The 24,010-nt window shown below is 41.4% G+C and overlaps 1 protein-coding gene across 3 annotated transcripts in view; it reads right to left on the bottom strand.

Moving 5' to 3' along the window:
• The window catches only part of LOC148018645 (structural maintenance of chromosomes protein 6A-like), a 110,012-nt gene that overhangs the window by 11,759 nt on the left and 74,243 nt on the right, over window positions 1-24,010 (bottom strand). For all 3 annotated transcript variants that reach the window (XR_015687607.1, XM_087661117.1, XM_087661116.1), the window contains exons 15-21: window positions 16,863-16,975; window positions 15,936-16,140; window positions 15,681-15,812; window positions 15,457-15,571; window positions 15,297-15,382; window positions 13,004-13,099; window positions 8,307-8,440 (exon numbers count right to left, since the gene is read on the bottom strand). Coding sequence is in view for 2 of the 3 variants with exons in the window: in XM_087661117.1 (XP_087517243.1) it covers window positions 8,307-8,440; window positions 13,004-13,099; window positions 15,297-15,382; window positions 15,457-15,571; window positions 15,681-15,812; window positions 15,936-16,140; window positions 16,863-16,975 (881 nt within the window). In the remaining variant the exon portion in view is untranslated. The remainder of the gene's footprint in view (window positions 1-8,306; window positions 8,441-13,003; window positions 13,100-15,296; window positions 15,383-15,456; window positions 15,572-15,680; window positions 15,813-15,935; window positions 16,141-16,862; window positions 16,976-24,010) is intronic.

Below are 24,010 nucleotides of genomic sequence, written 5' to 3'. Positions count from 1 at the left end.
GGCCGCCCTGACTCAAAATGCAAGCATGAAGTGGTTTGTGATGACGTGGCAGCCTCTGGAGGGGGCGCCTGCAGCAAACGCAAGGATGGTGACCTCCTGGAAGGGCAGCCTTAGCTGTTGGGGAAGAGACGGCAACAGCAAACGCAACGTTGTGGGTGTTCTCCTCCGTAAATCTCAGCTCTATGTACTCTCCTTCGACTCAACATGTGAGAGTGCGTTGCGGAAGAGGGAATACGAACACAGAGGGAGAGAGAGAGAGAGAAAGCAGAAAATAAGGAAGAGAAATCTGCACTGACTGAAATGAATGTTGAATACAAACAGGAAGGCGGAAGGAGACTGATCAGCCCACAACGTCAGTGAGGGCACTAGATCAGGCTGATGATGATGGCAGCACCACCACGGGGGAGGAATGTCGGAATCTGCAAGAAGACAAGTGATCAAGTGGGGAGGGGGCCTGCCTATAAATAGGCAAAAGGACAAACCCTAACCCTAACCCTAAAAATGCCCTAAAATGGGCGCCCCACAACAATGACCAAAAAGTGGCCAGGCAGCCAGTGGCTGCCCACTAAAAGAGGCCAAAAAGAAATACACATCCTAAGACAGCTAGTCGAGAGTGACTAGCCTTCCCCATCATAACACATGACAGACATGTCAGAGCTCCTAATGTCCTCGTCTGACTCAAACTGAGGCTCACACACACGAGATGACAAGGCATGACAAACATGACTGCAAACAAGTCCTACCAACTGCTCATCCCACTGCCCTGCCTGCCAACTTGCTCTTCACATCCCTACCCAACACTACCACTCAACCCTCACCATTCAATGCCACCTCCTCCCACATTTCCGCCCTATCTTATTTCCAACTTACTCAAGTGCTTCCTTCCATCCAGTATACCCTAACATAGGCATGTCCTCAGCTTCTTCCTCCACTCCAACAACCTTCGTCTCATCCCTTGCCAAAGCCACTTCCATTTCCCCTATCTCTACACAACCCCAACAAGCATCAGAATCACCACAATAGAGCTTGGCACCAATCTATCAAGGAGCATCAACACCACAGATGCATGGAGGGAGCAAGTCACACAAGATTGCAAATGGTCCTCCACTTCCACTACTTGCAAAGGTGTCATCATGATGCTTTAATAGAATGAGGTATTATAGGAATATTCCACCAATGGAAGATATTCAACCCACCTCTTTGGTTCCTTGCTATTACAGCAATCAACAAATAAACATAAATCGAAATGCAAATTTTACCTTACTAATCTTGGACAATAGACACCCGGTTGGCCCCAAAACTAGCACCCTTTTCGGAATTTCTTTAACTTTGATTGCTAATGGATAGAGTAAAAGTTGAGATTCCACAATCTCCTTTGCTGATCCAAAAGCCCCTTGCTAAACATACAATCAGCAAGCAATTTGGACCAATCGCCCCCTAATTTTCACCCACGAATTGCACAAATGCAACCACCAGCTGCCCAAATGTTGCCCCAGTTCACAATGTATGGCTTAGCATCTAAAATCCCTATCAATTTCACAAATTTCAGGTGCTGGTTTCACTGTACAATGCCATCTCCTATTGGCACAGTCCCAAGGTAGCTGCTAAACCCTAATTCCTACAGAAATTTAGGGTTTATAGCAGAGATCTCTCTGCTGTCCACCAAATTTCAATGAATTCTCATCCAAAAGGCTAAGAAATGTTGAGATTGAGTGAGCACAAGCTGGAGAAGGTGGAGAAGGCCAGAAATCTGATTGATGTCTGTACCAAACAGCATTTAATGCTGTCGCCAATTGCCAAGAGGGCCCAAATTGCTGTTGCTAGCTCCAAGCAACTATCACCAGCTCCAAGAAGCCTCAAAAATCCTGTCACTTGCTGTAGATTGGTCTTCTCCTACCCTTGGCTGCCTCAAAAGGTCCTCAAATGGTTGCAGATCAGACTAGCAACATCTCCTCCTTCCTCCCTTGAGGGCTGAATGCACTGAATGCCTCTCTCCAACCTCCAAAGACGTTTTCCAATCTTGCATGGACATTTTTGCCAACTGGCAACCTTCTAAACCCATTTTCAAGCATTATGCAACCATTAAATTAATTTTCATAATTAAATTCAGCCCTCCTAACCCTACCCAAAATTAAATATGCCCATCCATAATTTAATTGGCTAAGCCATTAGCAACCTGAAGTGGTTCCCAACCTATGTTAACCCTTGGACTAGCATTCATTAATTAATTAATGCTAGTCTCTAATGTCATCATTGACACTTATTGGCTAAATAATTGTCCTAGGGTCAAAACTGACACCAACTGACTCCCAAAGCTCAGTTGGCATACTTATCCAAGCTTTTGCCTTTGATACCCATTGCATCCTCGAGGTCCTTGGCATGTTACCATGAGATAATTGCCATGTGCGTCACATGCACTAAACAACCTCGCACACTTGATTAATAACGTAATCAAATGTTATCAGCAAGATAAAAGCATCTCAAAATTTCACATCCACGTGACACCCGACAAAGCAGTCTTTCTTATGAATGTAAGCAAGCAATGTATCATGTCAACCATCAAAGATTCACTTCATCTCAGACGTCTCATTGAGGACATTCACCCATCAAGACATTCCTCATGCTATAGGTCCATAGGCTCATGTTCCACAAGGGGGAAAGATGTCAAAAGAAAGAAGCCAAAAATGAGTATTACGGCAAAATATGTAGCATAAAAACATATTGCAAATAAATGAGTTCAATCCAAAGACAACAACCCCAAAACTGGAAAACCGACATAGGCTACGAGTTCAAGCTAACCTACATGTTTAAAATAAGTAGTTGTCGTAGCTAGCATGCTTGCCTACGATAAGTAGCTAACTAGAAGTAAGTAGCTTGCTAGAGCTAGCCTGTTACACAAATTTAGAGATCCAAGGCATTACAACTGCAAGAGTAGCTAGAGACTTAGACATGAGCTTGCAAGAGATCAGTTCTTTCTTCAAGGAAGCGACCATGAGCTATGACCTTATAGAGAGAGGAAGGATTGCTAGAGCATCACTCACTATAGAAAGGAGAGATGTCCAAGTTGCAAATAGTGGCTAAGGGATGCACATTGCTAGAGCACAAATTGATGCCATGAAGGAAGCCAAATTAAAATATGGGTTTCCTGCAAGAGTTTCCTTTTGTACTCAACCTAATGAGTGTGATAATAGAGACTCCTTCCACATCACAAGGGCCAAAACACTAGGTGTAAAAAGACTCCAGAACCTTGATGGATCAATTGCACACATCCCTTTGGAGGCAAGGCAATTGGCTACAAAGTATTACACAACTTTGCTGCCCCTAGCTATGAGGAAGATAGAGTATCGCAAAGCACCAGGAGGGTGGTCACTCAATAGGATGAGCAAATATCCAATGGCCCTTTTTACAAAGGAGTTGGAAAAGGCACTTTTGGCACCACCTTCATGTAAGCACCTACCACAAGATGGATTAAATAAGTCCTTGAGGTATTGGGCCATTATGAATGTAAGCCTCATCATAGCCTTCCAGGAGATTATGACATCAGGTGATATCCAAAGAGACTTTCTAAGATATTAATTTATGTCATTTCCAAGGGAAGAGGGGACAGATTGGAGATCGCATAGTGGAGACCAATCACTTTGCTTGGAATGACCTAGAAGATCCTAAAATAGGTAATCCATCTCATACTACCTCCACTGATGCCCAATATTGCCCACCCACCCAAATAAGCCTTATACGAGAACATTGCAGCTTGGATAATGTCTTCACCTTTTGGCAGTCCACAACTCTTGCTCCTTCCAAGAACCAAGACCTCATTGTGCTTCTCCTTGACTTCGAGAAGGTATATGACCATGTGGATTGGGAGTTCCTAGAGGGAAGGAGCTGAAAATGGGATTTCCAAAGCAGTGGATCAAGGGAGCCACAGTTCTTTATTCCTCAACACACAGCCACGTTCTAATCACAAAGGGCTGGAGAAAACAGATACAACATACAGATCAGTAAGTCAAGGCTGTCCATAAGCCCCCTTCCTATTCTTATTTGTAGCACAGGCCATGACTTGACAAAACAAAAGCCACTGGTATCAACGCTATCACATTGCCCATTCTTGAGCTCAAGGAGCTACTTGATGTGAAGTTTGGAAATGATACAACAATTTATCTAGGCAAGGATGAGAGTAACATTAGGGCCTTTGTACCGGCCATGGAGATATTCTCCAAAGCATCAAGTGCCCTAATTGATTGGTACAAGTCCTATGGATTTTCAGCATGTGACACTTGTTAGCTGGAATGGAGACTAGGCCAGGATTTCACATGGCTCCCTCATGGACTGTAGTGAGATACCTTGTATGACACATGGGGATTGATATAACTTCAAAGCCACAATTGACACCTCTTCTATTGGGCATCAAATAGAATCTCCTCTACTAGAGCCACTTGGCTCCCTCATAGACTGTAGTGAGATACCTTGTACGACACACAGGGATTGATATAACTTCATAACTTCAAAGCTACAATTGACACCTCTTCTTTTGGGCATCAAATAGAATCTCCTCTACTAGAGCTCGGAGAGGCTTTCATTAGCAAGGAAAGTGGTGGTCACCAACCAAGTTTTTCTTGTGACCATGTGGTACATCACTTCCTATTGGGCATTCTCCAAATCATGCATGGGCCAAGTGAGGCACCTCATCAGGAGCTTTATTTGGTTAGGAGGAAATGGGAGTCCAACTAGACCAAAGGTAGCTTAGGATATTATCATACAACCCAATTCTGGTGAAGCCTTGGGGATCATAACGCCAAGCTGTGAGGGCAAATCCTTATTGCTAAGCTCATAGTCAAGTGTCTTCTTCCAAGCAACGATCCTTGGAAGAAACTTATATTGGGGAGGACTTGGTCTATTGCACCTACACATGGAGGACCATGGCAACCCATCATTCACTAGATCTTCCAAGAGATCAAGGCCATAGACTAAGGAAGGTTAGATTTGCAACTACTATTATCAAAGCTTGGAGATTTGTTTTACCTAGCCTCCATTAGATACCACTAACTTCAAAATTGAGGAGAAGAGAAGGCAATTTCTCCTCTTCAATCACAATTTGCGATCAGAGCCGAGTCATACTCTTGGACAGAGGACACACTTATATAGATGGAAGTTCTCCACATAGGTTGTTCCCTCAGTGGGAGATTGGTTTGCATTTCAAAAGCTACCACATAAGATCCAAAGGCAAAGACTACAAAGTGTCAAGGGCACCAGAGCTATGATTGAGGCTATGACAAAGGGAGTACCTCCTAACTACCAAACAAATTCAAATGCATCTCCAACCTGGATAGGTTTCTTCTCCAAAGAAGGCATCATCCTTGTGGCTATTGTAACTAGCAAAAAATAGATTATTTTCTTTTATGCTTGAGGAGAATGGCCGTCCGGCGTCTTCAACACGAGGACTTGGAGCAAACAACGTTCACAAGATGCTCTAGACAAAGGATCAACTTAGTGGCACATTGCTAGAGGAAGTAGTCGATAACCATGAAACCTTTCACCCCCAAAAAGTTTAACTCTTGAAACGTCGTGTTTCAACTTGTAATCTTTCACCTCTAGGAAGGTCCCAAGTGAAATGCCGAGTGAAATGATTAAATAATGCATATAAGACAATTTTCTGTGTATGTGAAATGTTTTTTATTTTTCCCTTTTATAGGCAATGTATCTACTAAAGTGAGGTTGGCTTTTATCTGTGACTTACCCTAAAGATTCTAGTCCAAGTTGGTAGCATATTATCACTAATGTTGTTATAAATGGTTTCAATTCAAGGTAATAGTATACTCTCATAAATTACACAAGATCAATAAGGATAATATCCGATACAAGTGTGCAAAAATCTTGCTTATGTAAATTCTTCTTCCGAGCTTGATAGTGTAACCAAAGAAGGCCATGTCGCATGGCCTATCAAGAAATGGGTCTCTCCACACACTCTTGGATCTTATTGAAACCTTTGGATAGGCCTCCTATAGGCCTAGTGCCTTCATTTAGCTAACAAGTAGGTAGTTGGGTCTGCGTCTACATGCCTATGCCACTCACTGTAATGGTGAAACATGTTTCATTGGCCTTGAAATGCGAAACACTTGAAATGTTTCATTGAAATGTGAAACGTGTTGAGTGAAATGATAAATTGAAACATGTTTTTAAAATGAAAAAAAAGACTTTCTTGTTTTTTTGGAGCACAGCCAACAATCACCTGGAATTGGCACAAACAAGGCATCTCAAATAATTTCCTATCTAGCTTTTGAAGGAGGCTAGATAATAGCTTTAGGCCTAGGAGGATATTCCTCTTCCTATTGCTATTAGGTCATACAAACTTAGCAATCGGCACTTGGCTAGGATATGGCAAGGACCCAATGGCATGTGTAAGATGTGGTGAGCCATAGGAGAAACTGAGACACTACCTATGGGACTACCCCAAATCCCAAGAGATGGAGGCAAAGCCCCAAGTATGATCTTTCACGACACAACACAGACCATGGTCGCAGCTTAAGAGGCAACTAGAGGCCCAACATGTGGATATGAGGATTTTCAAGGGAGCCTTCCTTTTCTCATCATTGGACAAACAACTGAGTAACATTCTGACTCCAAATTACTCACAGACAATATAGATGCAAAAGCACTACCACAAATGGGAGCTAATTGCTTGCCTTATTGCTTGGTACATTTGGTCCACGAGGTGCAAGCATGTCATAGACCTTTAGGATGCATCCACAACAAGGGTGTTTCAAGGATTTGATCCATACTCTCCACAAAAGAAGGGAGAGCATATAATGTACCTTTTTCATAGGGTTCTTTGTACTTTTATTTTCCCTCAGGGGAATTTTCTCCAAGGTGTTATTTATAGAGCTTTCTCTTCTTTGAAGTGATCAAAGGCGGCAACTCCAAAGTCTAATTTTCACTAGCCTCTTTTGACAAATTATTCGAGCGCAAGGACTACTCCATCCATATGAATGGCCTTACCATGACCATCCCTTTCCCACACCAATAATCAAACCATTTTCTTTATGGGCAAAGGTAACACCATCATTAATATCCTTCAAAGATACAAGGCCTTATTTGGTGTGGTTAAACAAGGCCCTCTTCTATACCTGTCGACCACGGCAATTGTCCCTACTAATTCCATTGATGACCTTCCTCAGACTATCAACATTCCCTCTATTCACAAAGGATACCTCGCCCAAGCCATCTCCTACACAAGCCTCCAAGAGTACTTAGGTTGTAGGCAATGGGTCATCTAGCAACAAATCGCCCTAAGACACACCAAAGATAGACCTCTTTTTTAGATGAGAGAGCCAGCCATCGTGAACCTCACATGAGCAGCAAGATGAATATGTCTTCCTCACTAAGATGGTGAGATGCGCATCCTCATAAGTGCATAACGATAACATGGATCCATCCATGATAGTGGTCTCTATCTGGCCCACAAGGGCAAGGCCAATGGGTTTTGCAGATCTCTATGGCTCTATCCAAGCCCCTTCAGTGAAGAGGCTACTGCAGCTATCTCAGATGTCCTGATATGCTGGGTAGTGGCATGCATAATGATCCTCTGACTGTCTCCTCCTGGCAAAAGCAGGCAAAGTGTGTCCGTTGAACTGTGCTCTCTTTGAACATATCTAGCTGTCTCAATATGGAGCTGGTGTGAGCATGAGCTGGCCAGTATCAAATCCCATGAGATCGATGCACATCCATGTATCTCACACACACCAAGAAGCCATCAGTAACCAGAAAGAATAGATGGTCTGCATAGGAGGCCGTCTTTGTGTCCAAGGGCCTTGCTGATTTTTGCCAACAAGTTCTCAGTGTGCCCAGTACTGCCTGACAACCTGGTTGCGCTCAAGGCAGCTTAGTGCGCACATCTTCCTTTGCAACATATGTGAAGAGCTCACAATTTCCTTAGTTTCCTCTTAGAGTGTGGTGATCATGGTGGCAGAGAGGCAACAAGATAATACAAATAGTAACAATTAACTTGCCAGGTTCACCAAGAGATGCAAGCCCACACAACAATAAATTACACTTAGCTTACATGAACCTTTTCAAACTGATCTCACCTTCGCTAAGTTGGCATCTTCATTATTTTATCTCCATATACACTCCCTGAGGTAAAATCTCATTACCAACATATGGATAAACCTGAGGGTTACTCATATTTAAAGTGGCAGGTAAAGCATGAGGCCATACGATCTTTCCTGAGCATGCACTTTTGTGCATGAACTGTTAAATTGACCAGGGCTCTTAATTGCAAGCAACTCTTAGCTGAAAACTCACAAAAATACCTGGCTTCTTCCCGTCGCAGTTTATCTTTGAGGGCACCCATTTCTCTTCTGATTTGTTCAGAGCTTTTATAACCAACATTCAAAGCTTCCACCTCTTCTTTAGAACAAATTTGAGCAGCTTTAACCATTGTTTCCTTTGTTTTAACAGCATATGGTTAGAAATCATCACCTGCCTCCCTCCCTCCCAGCTCTTCCCGTTCCCCCCTCCATCCTTTCTTTTTCCGTGAACTATAGTACTTGTATTACACACAATCAGATATACAATTGGCCTCGTGGCTAGCATGTAAAAGGTCACGCATACCATATGGAGCCAAACACCAGCACAGAAAGACACTTGATTACCAACAAAAGCAAAAAAGAAAACGAAGGGGGAAAAAACAAACAAACAAGCAAATTGATTAATCCATCCGCAGCAACCATTGCACCATCCACACCTAAACAGTGACTGCTATCATGAGGAAAATTCCAAGGCATGGAGGGCAGATCAACAGAGAATGAGAACACCCACTGATAGTTCAAAGAAGCCACCTAGCACCACAACCATAAATTCTTTATGCAAGCATGTGACCATTAATGCAAGATGGTGAATCAAAGACAATAGCATTTTTAGTACGCCAAATGTGCCAACGCTCTATCCATATCAAGAAGCAATAGCAAAAAGACAATGCGGTCTGTCATTTTTCTTTTCCAATTCATATTTGTCACTTTCTACATAGGACATTCAGTTTTCCCAAAGTTTTGGGTATATAGTACTTTTATCTTATGGGCATTCTAACCTCTAGTAAACTTTTCCTATTTCTTGTTTTCTTTCTCGGCAATTGAACCAAGCTCTATTTCATCGTAACAGACAGCAATACTAGGAGTCGGGACTTGTCCAGAGCATCAACTTGGAGGAACCTTAGAAGTGGATTCTTGAGAGCCACAATTACCTAGAGCTATCACTTATCCCTGCAATTGCCAAACCTACACAATCCCCCCCCGGGCGGAAATTTCTTTTAAAAAAATTAAAAGAAAAAAGAGAGGTACGGGGGGTTGCTAATCGTTAACCCACCACCTTGACAATATTTGCTCATGACATGGCATAGAAAGCTATTAAGAGGCTACAATATGGGAGTATCTACAAATCATTCAAGGATCCAAGGGCAGCATTCCTCTTACACATGCACCACTCCTTTCCACTTTTGGCATGCCTCTTCGATAGAGCATTAGTAGAGGGCTTTCCCCACACAGAACATACACACCAATTCACAAATCAGGTGACCCCATGGATTCGAGTATCATAAAACTATCATGGCTGTGCATATCTTAGCCATGATATTATATCACCACTTAAGGAAGAGCTTGGTGACATAACAAAAAGGAAGGCTCTCCAAGCAACTGGATAAACAAGTTCTCTACTTCCTGCACACTAGATAATAATTTCACATAGTGTAGTCTGATTGAGCAAGCAACACACATGGCCACAAACTTTATTGTTATTTTGTGCATCTCCAAAAAATCTCTGACAAAGTGACCTTGACCATATTTTCACTTGAGGCCATGGTGGAGTAGACAAAAATGAAGAAGAAGAAGCTCTACTACTGCTTTGTGGATTTCCATAAAGCTCTTGACATAGTTCCACAGGATAGATTACTAGAGAGGTTGCCAGCACTAGACATCCCATAAGACATGCGCTAGTGTACTAGAGAAGTTGCCAGCACTAGAGATCCCATAAGACATGCTCTAGAGTATTTATGCACTTTGTACAAGACAGTCACTAGTCGAGTGAGATGCCCAAGAGGATTATCGAACATGGTCTATAGTACCATAGGAGTGAAGCAAGGATGTCCCCTCTCTCCCACACTCTTTGGACTCTACATTGATGAGATAGAAGACCACGTCACACGAGGAGGAGGAGAGGGAGTGTCTTGGTCTTTGAGTCACACGAGGGTCTACAACAACATCTACATGCCCTTCAAGATTCCTATCCATAGCATGGATTGTAAGTGAATCTTGGGAAAACCAAGATTCTAATCTTTCACACATTGACCCAATGAGAAGAAGGTCAATCTTCCCCCTAGAAGTTGATGAGGTGAAGCTAGTGGACTCGTATGTCTACCTGGGAGTCACATTTACTACATCGGCAGCGAGATTCACCATGGCACAAGCGGCCAAGGATTGATTCACACAAGCATATGCTATACTAGCCATGCTGAAGCAAAAGTATGATGGGACACACTTCGAGAAGCCTCGCACATGCAGGTGGCTAATTGATACATTGGTCACACCAGCCATAAATTATAATGTATGGTCCACCGGTTCGGACCCCTAGCCTGGCTACATACCAAGGCACACAAGTTAAGAGGCTACATGTCCTCATGCTCTCACGGATGATCCACAGTAAGCCATTAGTACCACATAGGATCACAGCAAAGTTTGCTGCAACCCCCATGATGCTAGAGGCTCTTTTCCAAACCATTAGTTCTATCCACAAAGTGCATGCCATGCACCTAGTCAAACTATCTACAAGAGCATTTGAGGCCTCCTAGCAGCTAGCCAAGCAAAACATGAGACTTCATGGTATACAAAGGTCGAACAGTGGCTCACAGGGTACGGAATCAACATGGACCACCTCCCCCCCCCCCAAAAAATACATCTCTTCCACTCACAGAGGAACTTGATCATGCAACAAGATCTCTATCAACTATGCATACATCACACATGGATCTCACCCTGTCATCCCCTTCCAACAAAGATATCCTACTACAAATACCACTTCATGAGGACCATAGTAGATGGTTCTATTATGAAACCTGGATACTTGGATGTCTACATGCAATATGAGATGCAGGCAGCCATTGCCAGCTTAGGGTTTCATCTCATCAACTCCAAATCGAGGTAGGGAGAGCAACATTGCCAACCACAAAGGCAAGTATACCAAACACAAAGGCTACACCAGAGAGAGAGATGAGGAAGATTCGTTGATGCCACAACCTATACTTGGCAGAGCCAAGAGATCAAACCAAATACTACCCCTATACTCTAGGATGTATGATGTATTCAAACCACTGATTTCCCTTGGGTGGAACAAAGGTTTATTATATCTTCGTACCCAACTATACAGCTAGATGTTTACAGCTCCACATATTATCCCCCCTCCCCCCCAAAAAAAAAATGTATCCCTCTATTGTATCCCTAGTATCCTCTCATGTTTCTCACTTTAGTCTCCTTTTGCACTGTAAATCGCCATCACTCGTCATTGTTTACTATGTCATACTTTAATCTTTAGTGATGATCATCAATGTACATGGTTATGTCTCATAGATTTTGGCCTCTCTAGACATAAATACATCTTTCTTTCTTTGTTTCTTTCTAAATCTAGACAAACATTATTGATAAACTTAAGAGGGTGAAGTCAGAGATTGCATGATGACTTCGGGCATACGAGGAGGAGACGTTCTTTTATGCGGGCTTCAGACTCTAGCACCTTGTGCTTTGAGTCAAATATGGCCTCAAATTCACAGCCCATCAAACTGATTGATTATCCAGCCATTGTATTTATGATGTACTTAATACCCCCTTAAAGGGCTTATTCTATACTTAATGTTTCACCTTAGTGATTCTTTCCAAGCTCTTCTTCATAGAATTTTGTTTTCCTTGGAAAAAAGGAAAGAGAGGGTGATCATTTGCAATTCAGGCGACCTTACTTGCAAGTTCAAAGAGTGACATCATGGAGAACAAGCACAGTAGATCACTCCAAATGTAAAATAGATTATAACAGAATTTTCGTAGCTTGTAAACTCTCAAAACACCCGCCCCCCAAAAAACAAAGACAAGCTCAAGCCATCACTTGAAAAAGTGATTAGTGCAGTTTGACAAAACCGCTGAACTTTCCAAAGCTAGTTCGTTCATTTGTTGCTGTCTTTGGCAAAACAATGTTTATTAAAGAAACCAATACAACATAGGTTCCGCCCTGATTGAAATATCCATCAACAAAAAAAATACCAACAAGCCACTAATAATTGCAATGCATTGTGTTAACTTTCCTCCCTGATGGAAATATGCACTCACTTTTGGACATGATATTGCATACTTAAAATAAAGAGATCCCTCATTCAATGATAAGTTCCTCTTTTTTTTTTTTTTTTTTGGGGGTTCCATATTTCATAGTGCTAAAATCTGTGTTGGAGTACATGCATTATGTGAACCAGTGATACTAAGTAACATTGGACCTTTAAAACTATGGGTTTTGAGGTGAGAAGGTTCGGTTAGAACAAGATGTTATGATTTTCTGTTGCATAGCTCTGGAGTACTGAGACTTACGAGTTAGGTTGTGTACATATGGTACATTTTCTCTAATTTTTCTTTCGAAATTAAGATAATATGGCCACATAAGATTCAAGCTAGGAGCTTGAATCATACACCAAACATACTTCCATACTTATACACATATGATGTGTCTAAACATATGAAAAAAAACTGTGCATGCAAGTAGAGGTAATGAAAGAACATTGTTTAATTAGAATCCTATATGCAAAGGCAATGTATACTGGAAAAGAGAGTGAGATTTTTTATTGAGAGCCAATAAAGCAGGTGCATTGAACACAAAGCAAAGTGTTGCACCTATGAAATGTACCTCAGCAAACCTTCATTTCTGAGTGCTGAACAGCCACTTCAATATTGTTAAATGAATCAAAGAACCGAAAACAATTGAATACCTCGTATCGTTTTCTTGCTAGCTCAACTATAGACTCTTGTTCGCGCACATCACGCATCACTTTATCTTCCATGATTCCTCTGTAATGCACCTCAGCCTGAAAGCTTTTGCATGAACTCTAGTTTTAAGCATTGACTACGTTGACAGTGAACCGTTCAAAGAACAAACAAATAACAAAAGGTTTTTAAACCAAGAAACCAAACCAGTGAGTTACCAAAACATTGAACTCCATTACAGAATGGTAGGCTAAAGAATTTCTGAGCATGCAATATAAAGTTCAAATGCAAATCTATGCGGCCTTATTCCATATGTTCTCCAATTTCAATAAGCCCACCGCACCCTGCATGAGACACCATGACTGCCAGACTACCGTTGCTACAAGACAGGCTAGTCTGGACGCAGTTTTGCAAGAGAGTCTGGTACATAATGCTAAAAGAAAAATAGCACACTTTTTCCACAAACCACAACACGAACAGTGGCTGGTTCTATACAGTTTGGGGCGGAGATTTTGGGCATATCACAGGAAACCCTTGCAAAGACTCTTATCAGATCTAAGAAGTGGTCTGGAGAGACCTGTCTTAGGACAGTCTCCAAAGATTTCTTTCTTTCGATAGATCATTGGTGTAGTTATGGCATCTCTCAGTCCTTGAGGTGAAAAAAGATCACACTTTCCTGCAGCCTTGGGCACATAGGAGTCTGACAGTAGGCAGTTGGCTCATTGGCAGAGCTCTAGTGCTTGTTTGAGATGTAGTGCAACATAGGAGACCCAAAGACATTGCAAAGATGTGGTGACCTGGAAAGACATACCTCTGATCACAAACAGAGGACTCTCAAGAAAGTGTGCTCTTCTATAGGCAATTAGCAGTTGAGAGTGCAAGGACTTGCAAGAGAGTGCACCTTTCTATAAAGAAATCACCTGTTGGTAGTTGGCCCCACCCTCAAATTTTCTCAAACAGACAGGACTACAAGACATATGAACAAACAAGACCTTACTAGTGGCATCATTGCTTGGACATTTTGGATAGGGAGATGAAGTAAAGCCATCCTGGGCAAGTCAAATCGTGTAAGTGCAAAGTGTGAAGCCTTTTTATATACTTGGGAATGCAACATTCTGTTTCATCCAGGGACTATACAAAAGATTCTATGAAAAGCACTTTAGTGATAATCACCACCAAGGTACTATACAAAAGATGAAGGGACAAAATGCTATGTTAGATGTACAATTAGTTGTGTTTGAGGACAAAAGCACAAGTCCTAATTTTTTCAAAAAGAGCTTGTTTTTAGTGAAAACAAGTGAGACCTCATCTACTTCTGTTGCCTCATAGACAAGCCGTGTTCACGATGGATTCGATTACCAAGACTATCCCTTTTTTTTATTGGAAAAGAAATGTTTTCAAGAAAAGGGCCTTCCTCAACTTTTCTTGGTAAACAAAGTACAAGACAAGCCACGTAAAGGACTACAAGGCATATCAAAAATAAAGTGGAAGAACCCAGGTATGAAAACAGCTCTCCTCCTGCTCATCATGCAACCTCCCACGCCTCCTCCCAAGTGTATGGATAATCTTCGTCCAAATCCTAGAGACTCCTTACAATAGAAATGTCATGCAGATCAAAGGCATGACTACACCTCACAGTCCAAATGAACCCAGCAATAGTGCTATCATACCTATGAGAAGTCTGAGGGAACCATCCTCAACTAGTGACAAACAATAAGAAAGCACTTGCCACTAACTACAGAAACAGTAGAATCTTCATGGGTCTAGAGCAATCAGCCAATCTCCTTCAAGACTCATCCAAAAAAGGTGCAGAATTGGAGCTCTCTCTCCAAACCCACTCTCTAATCTGACACAGCGTCCTCTGATAAAACACCTGGTCTTACAATGCACTGATCTGGTCCTTGGACCGAGCTTACAAAGTAGTTTCTTCAAAGTCAGGCTCGCCTATGAGTTTCAACAAAGAGGTAAGGCCAAAAGTGTCTCTTTTACAACTCACGATACAATAAAAAATCATCTATAGTATGAGATTCAAGAACATGCAAATGTCATCTAAAGAGCTGGATGCTGAGAAATTTTGCAGTTGGATCATCAAATTTTAAAGCATGCAGTTGTGATATCAACATTTATCACAACAACGAACAATAACACCCAGGGCAATGGCAGCAATAATGGCACAATAACAGGAAAAAATCAAGCTCATAAAGAAATTGCAAAGAAACTAAACTTGAATGGAAGGTTAAAACATCCTCTTCACAAACAGAAAAGTAAACTTGATTTTGAGAGTTGGAGGGGTCTTACAGTGGTATCTTTTTCTATGTCTTCCTCAATAACTACAAGTTGATTCTCTGCAGCTTGCAGTGCTTTGATATCATCCTTTGCTGACTCTGCATCCAGAAAGATTATAATTGCTGGCTGATTGAAGGGCATACACAATCTTGCAGTAAAGTGTGAACATTACCATTTAATCTATCCATTGAAGACCTGGCAACGGCAACATTGTCTTCAGTTTGCTGCCGCCTTATTTTCAATTTCTCTAAAGCATCCTCTTTGGATTGTATCTCTGAATTTAGTTTCTGTAAGTAGACCCAGCATATGCATATTAATCAAAGCTCAATTCTCCAGAAAAGTCTTTTGGGGAAAAAATATTTCTTAATGAAGAGTTCCAAAAACTTCTTCACTTACCACAATTTCTTGTTCAAGTTCATCAACATTAGGAGCTTGACCCATGTTCTCCTCTGCTTGAGCAGCTCTCCTCAAGTCCCTCAGTTTCAATTCTTGCCTAGATATGCCCATCTGTACATCTGTTCTTCTTTTCTGTAGCATTAAACAAATTGCTGTGTTCTAAATCTAGACAAGTTTATACAAGCAACTTGTAATTCTCAAACAGCAAATTTAATAGGTTAGCATTCAACCCTAAGCTGCTATATTCAATGTTACCTTATATGTTTGCAATTCACTTCTTAAATTCTGGACAGACACTTCTGCTGCACGCTTCTGCCTTTCTTGATGGTCAATCTCCTGTAAGAGACTCTCCATATCGGCCTGCACACGTCTAATCACATCTTCAACAGCTGCACAGAGGCGTCCTGATCTAAGCCGTGTGTCTGGTGGAAGTGTAGTTTGGCTGTTGCCTCTTGTGAACCTGAATAAAATACAATGGGTTAGAGAGAGGGAATTTAAAGACACAGTAGCATGCATGAAGCAAATGAAAAGTACACTCTACTCTTTTAGTTTCAAGAGACACACCATGGCATTTAAAGATTTATAGAGATTGACAGAACAAAAGGAAGTAACATAATATGACCTCGCATGACCTAAAACAAAGTGAAGCCTGACAGGACTTTACACAGGCTTGATTTCTTGGACCTGCATACTTTATAAGATCTTTTTGAAGGCCAAACAGAATTCCTTGGCTGTGGTTACTTTGCATGGGCATTCAGAGCTTTCATGCATAAAATTGGGGGTGCATGACTGACAAAATGCTCTTATGTAGCAAGTGATATGAACAGTTGTACTTATCGTTTTGACTTAAACAATGGCATGTGTGCCACAAAATGCTCTTAAAAGTTCTCAATAATAAGATTGACATGTGCCACAAAATGCTATTGAAAGCAAGAGAAATAACTAGATATACCACCTTATCGTCTGGTGTGCAAAATTCTCTTAAATAGAATGAGAGAGAAACAGTTTTACCCATTCTTGAAAACAACCTATCAGATGAGTTCATACATGCAAGTTTTCTGGAATCATGCAACAGTGCGAGTGCAGTGAGGCTTATAAAGAATTTGCTGCTGATAACACCTACTTAGGGGTTTTTTGTAGTCCCCTTTTCTACAGCAAAAGAAGACATGAAGCAAGAATTACATTTTAGTTCCATCAACTGTAAAAGCCTCCTTTACATGAGCCATCCTTCTTTCAAAAACCACATGCTTGCCTTCATTATAGTCTCTCACAAGTACTTGTCGTTCCACGTTTCCCTACAATCATCAAGCAACCATTAAGCAAACAGCATTCAAATAACTATGGATCACGGTGTTACACAAGTAAATCATGGTCCTATCTAGCACGAGTTAGAAGCTTTATCACCCTCAAATTAGAGCAAAGTTAGCACTTCTTCAACAGCTGCCTTAGTACATTGGCCACTAGTTTACAAAGATAGCTGTAAAATATGCTCCTGAAAATGCACTGAAATGCAAAACAAATATGTATACAATAATCTTCTCAAACACAGGTGCGACCATATCTAGTTGCACCTTTACAAGAAAGACCTGTTAAATAAATGTAATGTGCGTTGAACTGGATAGTTCTATTTAATCTTAGATGCACAATTATACATACTGCAAGAAGTTTAGTTGAACCAGAAAAACGGAATTTACATACTTGGTAGGGCTCTAATAGAAAGGAAAGGCCACAAGATCAATACCACCATAGGTTTTTTAATTCTTCTTTTCTTTCTTCCAGTTATGATAAAGTTTAATTACTTCCATGTAGGACCCACCCACCCCCACCCCCACCCCCCCCCCCCCAAACAAAAAAGTGGCTGCTTTGGCATATAAGCCACACCTGTTATTATTTCATTAGCCTTGTCCTCCCCATCTCATTTTCGCAAACAGCCAAGGACACATTATCCCTTGTTGTTAATTTCACTAAATGGTGGGAACATGTGCTCTGTTTTGTAACCTTAACAATAACTTGCATTAAGCTGCCTTTTCATAGAACTTTATCTTGTTTGAAAAAGAATGTTTGATTAGATGAAGTCAACCATGATGATCATATCAATGCGCATGCGAAGCACAAAAAGAACAATAATATAGTTCAAGCACAGTGTCTTGCCACTTTATTGAACTTGAAGATGACAAAGACTCTTCCTTCTCAAAGGAAAGAAATTCTTTAAGAACACCTCAGAAAAAGCCCTGGAGAAAAAAACAAATTGCAAAACAAGCCTATAAAGGATGACTTCTAATTGCATCCTAAATATAATGCCTGGATAAATAACCACTCTGGTGAGCTGTACGTTCACACTGATACTGGCCTGCAGCTGTGCTTTTAGGGTTTCCAGTGAGATTTGGAGAAATTCTCATTCGATTGTATGAGAGGACATGGGAGCCATTAGCATTCATCAAATCTGAATCTTCAAGCAATAAGCTGTTGTAAAACAGCTGTATGTACACTGAACAGCAAGTTTATTCCTGAATAACATCAAGGATGCAAGATCTATACTTCATGCAATCACCATTAGAGCAGTGTGCAAATTTATATTGCAAGTCAGCACCTGTTGGAGTGGTTTGGACTCAGTTGTGTGACAATTTTGTCGCCAATGAAAAGAGGTGGTGGGGACAAGACGAGGCACGCAGCAAGAGATATAGAAGGCAGTAAACCAAAAGGAGCAAGGCAACACCATGGGTGATGCGACGACACAGAATATGTGACATGCACCCAGATAGCCTACCTAGGAGAGCCTTCAAGGCCTCTCAGCAGCTAGCTCTGGCAAGACATGAGACTTCATAGTATAGACCATAGTTGTCAGGTACGAAAGGTACAAAAGGTATGCTACGATCCAATACGGTACTAATTGGTATCTTATGATTTTATAATGTACGATACAATATTAGTATGAAAAAAATTTAAGATAATTTTCTAAATTTAAAAAACCATAAATCATTAAATGATAGATCATAGAATACATGTTTAAAGTGAAAATAGACATTTCATTATAGAATAAGATGAATACATGAGGGAACCATCGCGGTTGCATGGGCTATGCAAAACTTGCGATACAACTACAGTCCAGTATATCTGATACCAAAAAAAAAAAGAGAGAGACCTATGTCATATGAATAATCAATCTATGATGAGGCATCACTCTCATCATCATCATCATCATCATCATTAGAACCATCTGAGTGCTCATCAAGAGAGTCTGAAGATGACTCCTGGACATCCGATGATGAGATACACTCGTACTCATCCTCACTTATGAGGTTACCATCATCATCAAATGATGGCTCACTAGGTGGCGGCTCTGTAGGCAAGGGGGGGATGTCATCATAAGGCACAGGATGTGAGCTACTAGAGCCCTGCCTTACATATGTCTGCAAGCCACTCAAATCACCCCTCCTCAATGATGGAGGGCATCAAATGACCATTCTCCTGCTACCACCTCCTCGAACTCATCGCCCACGAGCACGCTGACTACGAGTGTCACGAGTATGTGTCGCTATAAGATCTCTATAGAGCTCTACAAAAATAATCTCCTCCTCCACCTCCACCTCCTTATGTATACTCGGAAGAGTGTTGCCCATCAACTTGAATGTATCAACATTCATCTACCCAATGCAATGATGCACCTAAGATTAATCATTGTAAATGCTAAAGTCTAAATTGTAAAGTATAAAGTTTAAACTTCAAAGTTCAAAGTTTAAAAGTTAAAACAACAAATTTTAAATGTTATGGTTAAGTGTTTAAACTTTACCTGCTTTAGACTACCCATGCTCATCATAGCCCTCATCATGCGTAAGTTAGTGCGGCAATAGACTAGCCGCTCTAACTGTCATGTGCTAAGCCGATTGCGAATCTTTGTGTGAATGAGAGAATAGGCACTCTAGTTTCTCTCACATGCACCCGAAGAGCAATCCTGGGCAAGGACCCTCATGGCTAAGGGCTGAAGTCTCTCCAGTGCCTATCCAAAGTTTTGCCACCAAAATAAAGACTTCACAAATGACTCTCTCCTCCAACAAGTGGAAGAAGCAAAAGCCACATGCTCTCTCTCTCATCTACATGGCATCCTACGCAAATTGCAATGTATAGCTCAATGATAGCTTGTCGAATGTAGCAGTAGATGAATGCGCCCGTCATTTTTCTCCCCCTCTTGCTGGTATCTACGGCCCGCAAAAAGTAAGTGCCGAGTGAACATGAGACGAGTATGTTGATAATGCCCTGTTTCTCACGATCACTCCATCCGTCGGTGAGAATGAAGCCACCATATTTTATCCATGCGGCCCGAATAGGATCAACGGCTCTATCAATCTTCTCCTTCACTTCATCAATCTTTCTCGTCCTCATGTCGTTACATGTGGCATCGGTCCATTCTTCGCATGAACCCACATTGGCAATGGCTTTTACCATCTTATTCCATTGCTCTTGCTTTAGGACATTGAATGCAAGATTGCACTCAATCACCGTGCGTGCAATTTCAATGTCCACAAGTTGTTATCTTTCTCTAAGAAAGGCAACCGATCCACGCACATGACCAGAAGCTTGAGAGAGAGACAATTGTCTCTCTGGAACCACATGAGCCTCCACTCTTTGTTTTTTACCAGAGCTGGATGCGGATGTAGAGCCCGCACCACCAATGGTAGAGGCCTCTCCCACATCGATTGAAGATACGCCCACATTTGATGCTTCCTCCTTAGTAGGCATAGGAGTTGGTGCCGATAAGCCACTTCCTCCTCCTCTTGTGGATCCCCCTCTCATCTTGGGGAGAATCTCCCCGCAATGTTTGGAGGGATCTCCTTGCCTGGAGCAACTTGCCCCCCTGTCTTGGAAAGATGTTGAAGAAGCCAAGTTGCACCACTTGTATAGCACTTGCTGCAATACTTGCATGTCCAATGGTGGGAGTTCGACTTCTTTGTGTCCCTCTCCATATGGATCACATGCAAATTGAAGGCCTTGTGCTTCTTACGAGTCAAGGTGCCGACGAAGAATAAAGAGACATGAGAGAGAGAGAGAGAGAGAGAGAGAGAGAGAGATGCTTGAGTCTCCACTCTTGAAACTTGAGTCTTGAAAGTTGAAAAGGAGGGAGACTCCAAAGGCCCGAGGGTTGGGGTAAAGTTGAAAGAGGAAGAGTGAGGGAGAGGGAATGGGAGGTGAGAATGGCAAATGCTTTGATAGGGTAAGGAATAGAGGGGATGGAAGATGAGATTTAAGAATGGCAAATGCTTCGATAGGGTGCGGGAAACAGGGGATGTGAGGTGAGATTCGAGAATAACAAATCGCAAGTTCATTCAAGAATCAAGATCTAAGAGAGCAAGATGAGAATGGTAACTTGTAAGTGCTTGCTAAATTGGTCTGGAAGCATGGAGCCTTGGAGGAGAGCAGCACCTTTTGAAGATGAGAGAAGGGTCAAAGTTCAAAGTTCAAAGTTCAAACAGTCAAAGAGAGAAGGAATCCAAAGAGAGGGCTGCAGCCTGCAAGCTGGAAGGAATCCAAAGAGGAGCAGCTTTTGCATGGCTGAAAATTGGAATTTGGAAAAGTGAGTGGGGTGAGGTATCCAAGGCTTCCCACCGCCCAAAAAGCGCAACAGTGCACGAAACGCGGGACGCGCGGACACAAGGCTGCAAGAAACGCGAAATGAGAACGCGCAAGCCAGGTGGCCAAAACAGGCCAATTTTAACGTATGAATTCGTATCATACGGTACCGTATGGATCATACCGTACGAATTGTTTCATACCACGTACGGAGGCAACTATGGTATAGACAAGTCAAGCAGTCTCTCACACTCAGAGAAACTTGGTCATGCAATAGGACCTTTACCAGCTGCACATACAGCATACATAGACTTTACCCCAAGAGCCCCTTCGCCCAAAGATGTCATAGTACATAGGTTACTTTCTTAGGAATACAACATATGGTTTCATTGAGAGACCTAGATACCTAGATGTATACATGAATCGAGATTCAGAGGCTCTGCACATCATTACTACAGACAAGCACTCTACAAAGAGGGCAGTGCTGATCACAACTTCTTGAGATCTTCCAAGCATGCCAAATACTTGCTGAAAAATTCCAGCAAGCATAAAGAAAACCTAAGACTCATAAAGAATCTAAAACCGGTGCTAGAAACCCATAGAATGTATTTCTTATTAGCATCTCAACTGTTTAGGCCAAACAACCACGAGCATGAACCAAACTGTCAATGGCATTCATAAAACATGTTGTTGTCCACAAAACCAGCTGAATATTACTAAAAACTCATGATCATCCACTAAAAACTAGCAACTAATAATCAATCTTTGATGATCATACACTGATATAAATTGATGCATATTGATGCACAATTGCATGTTGAATACACCCGAGATCCACTATGCACAAGAGCTATCCATGACTAGAGCAATGGAAGTGCTTCCCCCCCCCCCCCCCTCTGCTTCTTTGACCATCAAGCAATGCCTTGGACCCCTACTCCACTAGGCCTAACTAATACTGATCCAAAGTCGGCTCTAACAAAAAAGCCTCAAGGTAAAGCTCAAACAACTAGGGATGGTCTGCCAAGTCATTCTCTTCCATCCACTTAGTATCTATTGTTTTGAATAGTTCTAAAATTTCACCAAATATCTTCGAGAAATTTTACCTTTGATTATTCGCTCTTTATGTGCCAAAATCTGCTTAGCTACCAAAATCTAATTTAGCTCCTTAACCTGTGGCTGAATTTCAACAAATACATCCTCAAGCACATCACCATGAAAAGGCCTTAACAATCTCACATGAAATACATCCTGTATCTACCAGTGTGGAGGCAATTTCAATCTATAAGTAGCATCCCTAATCCTTACAACACTTGAAACAGCACATAATATCTCGTACTTAGCTTTGGATATATCTCTCTACTTGTCATCTTTTTCAACCTTGTCTTTTCAAAACACGACAACACATAATCACCCTTTGAAAATTGCAAAGCACATCTATGGCGATCTACTACCTTCTTTTGACTCTTTTGAGACCTCTAAAGAGTATACTTAACCTTTGCATAGGTTGCATCCATGTTTCCTACATATTGATTAGTCTTAAAGATCTTTACTTTGTAAGCAGAATAGGGAACACTTTCTTGCCACCTTCTAAAACCTCGAATTAAGCTTTGCAAGTGGAACTGTGCATTGTATTATTGTATGCAAACTCTACCAAAATCAAATACCACTGCCACTATATGCTACAAATACAAAGACATCATATGATCATCCTTACTTTCTTCCTCATTGAAATGAAATGGGCCTTACTAAACCTGCAAATAATGGTCCATATCCCATATTCCCCATAGGTGTCCTAGAAAGCTCAAAGAAAAAGTGCATAGCAATGCTTTGTCAAGGCCTATCTGGAATAGACAAGGGCTGCAATAAAACCGGCATCTTTGGTCTATCATACTTCACTATCTGACACACAATGCATGTCATGATAAACTACTTAACATCATGTCTCAAAGAAGACCACTAAAAGAAATGCTCTACTACGTTAACTATAGCATCATTCCCTCTATGCCTTACATAAGGAGTAGCTTCACTCTTAATGATCACCTTAGGCCTCAAATCGCTTTGTGATACACAATCGTCCATGCATCATCAAAAAACCATCTCTAAGCATAAAGTGCTCATGCCTCTAGCCATTGCAAAGCTGACTACATATATATTCGCAAAGTTCAAATCAATAGCATATTGATCCTTCATAGCATCCAATTCAATGTGATATATCATAGTGACAGCTGAAATTTAAGGCTTACATGACAATGCATCAACCATCATATTTTTTTTCCCATCTATGTATACAATCTGAAAGTGAAACATAGATAAGAGGTTGACCCATCTCATGTGCTTCTCAAACAACTTAGTCTAAGTCAAGAAATAGTGCCACATCTAATGGTCCATCTGCACTATGAAATCAATACCCTAAAAGATAGTGTTTCCATGTTGAATATGCATGAATTATAGCAAGCAACTCTTTCTCATAAACCTACAAATTCATTTCTATACCATGGAAAACACAACTATCATAAGCCACAACTCAACAATCTTGCATAAAACAACCCCTATGTTGTTCCCACATGCATCACACTGAACAATAATGGTCTCCAATGGCTGGGAAATGGCCCCAAAAGCTGGCAGCAACAGTCCAACACCTCTTTCCAACAACTTCAAAATCAGAAAACGAGATTTCCCTCTCTCTTCAGCCCTCTTTCCCCCCACTTGCATGGGAAAGTTTTGCCAAGTGACAGCTTTCTTAATCCATTTTCAGCAGTTTCCAG

The sequence above is a fragment of the Lygodium microphyllum genome, chromosome 21 (genome assembly GCF_053477565.2).
Source record: "Lygodium microphyllum isolate KBCC chromosome 21, Lygodium_microphyllum_v1.1.10, whole genome shotgun sequence".
Lineage (NCBI taxonomy): Eukaryota > Viridiplantae > Streptophyta > Polypodiopsida > Schizaeales > Lygodiaceae > Lygodium > Lygodium microphyllum.
Note: the sequence above shows the minus strand (reverse complement) of the source record. Positions and strands in the feature narration are given on the sequence as shown.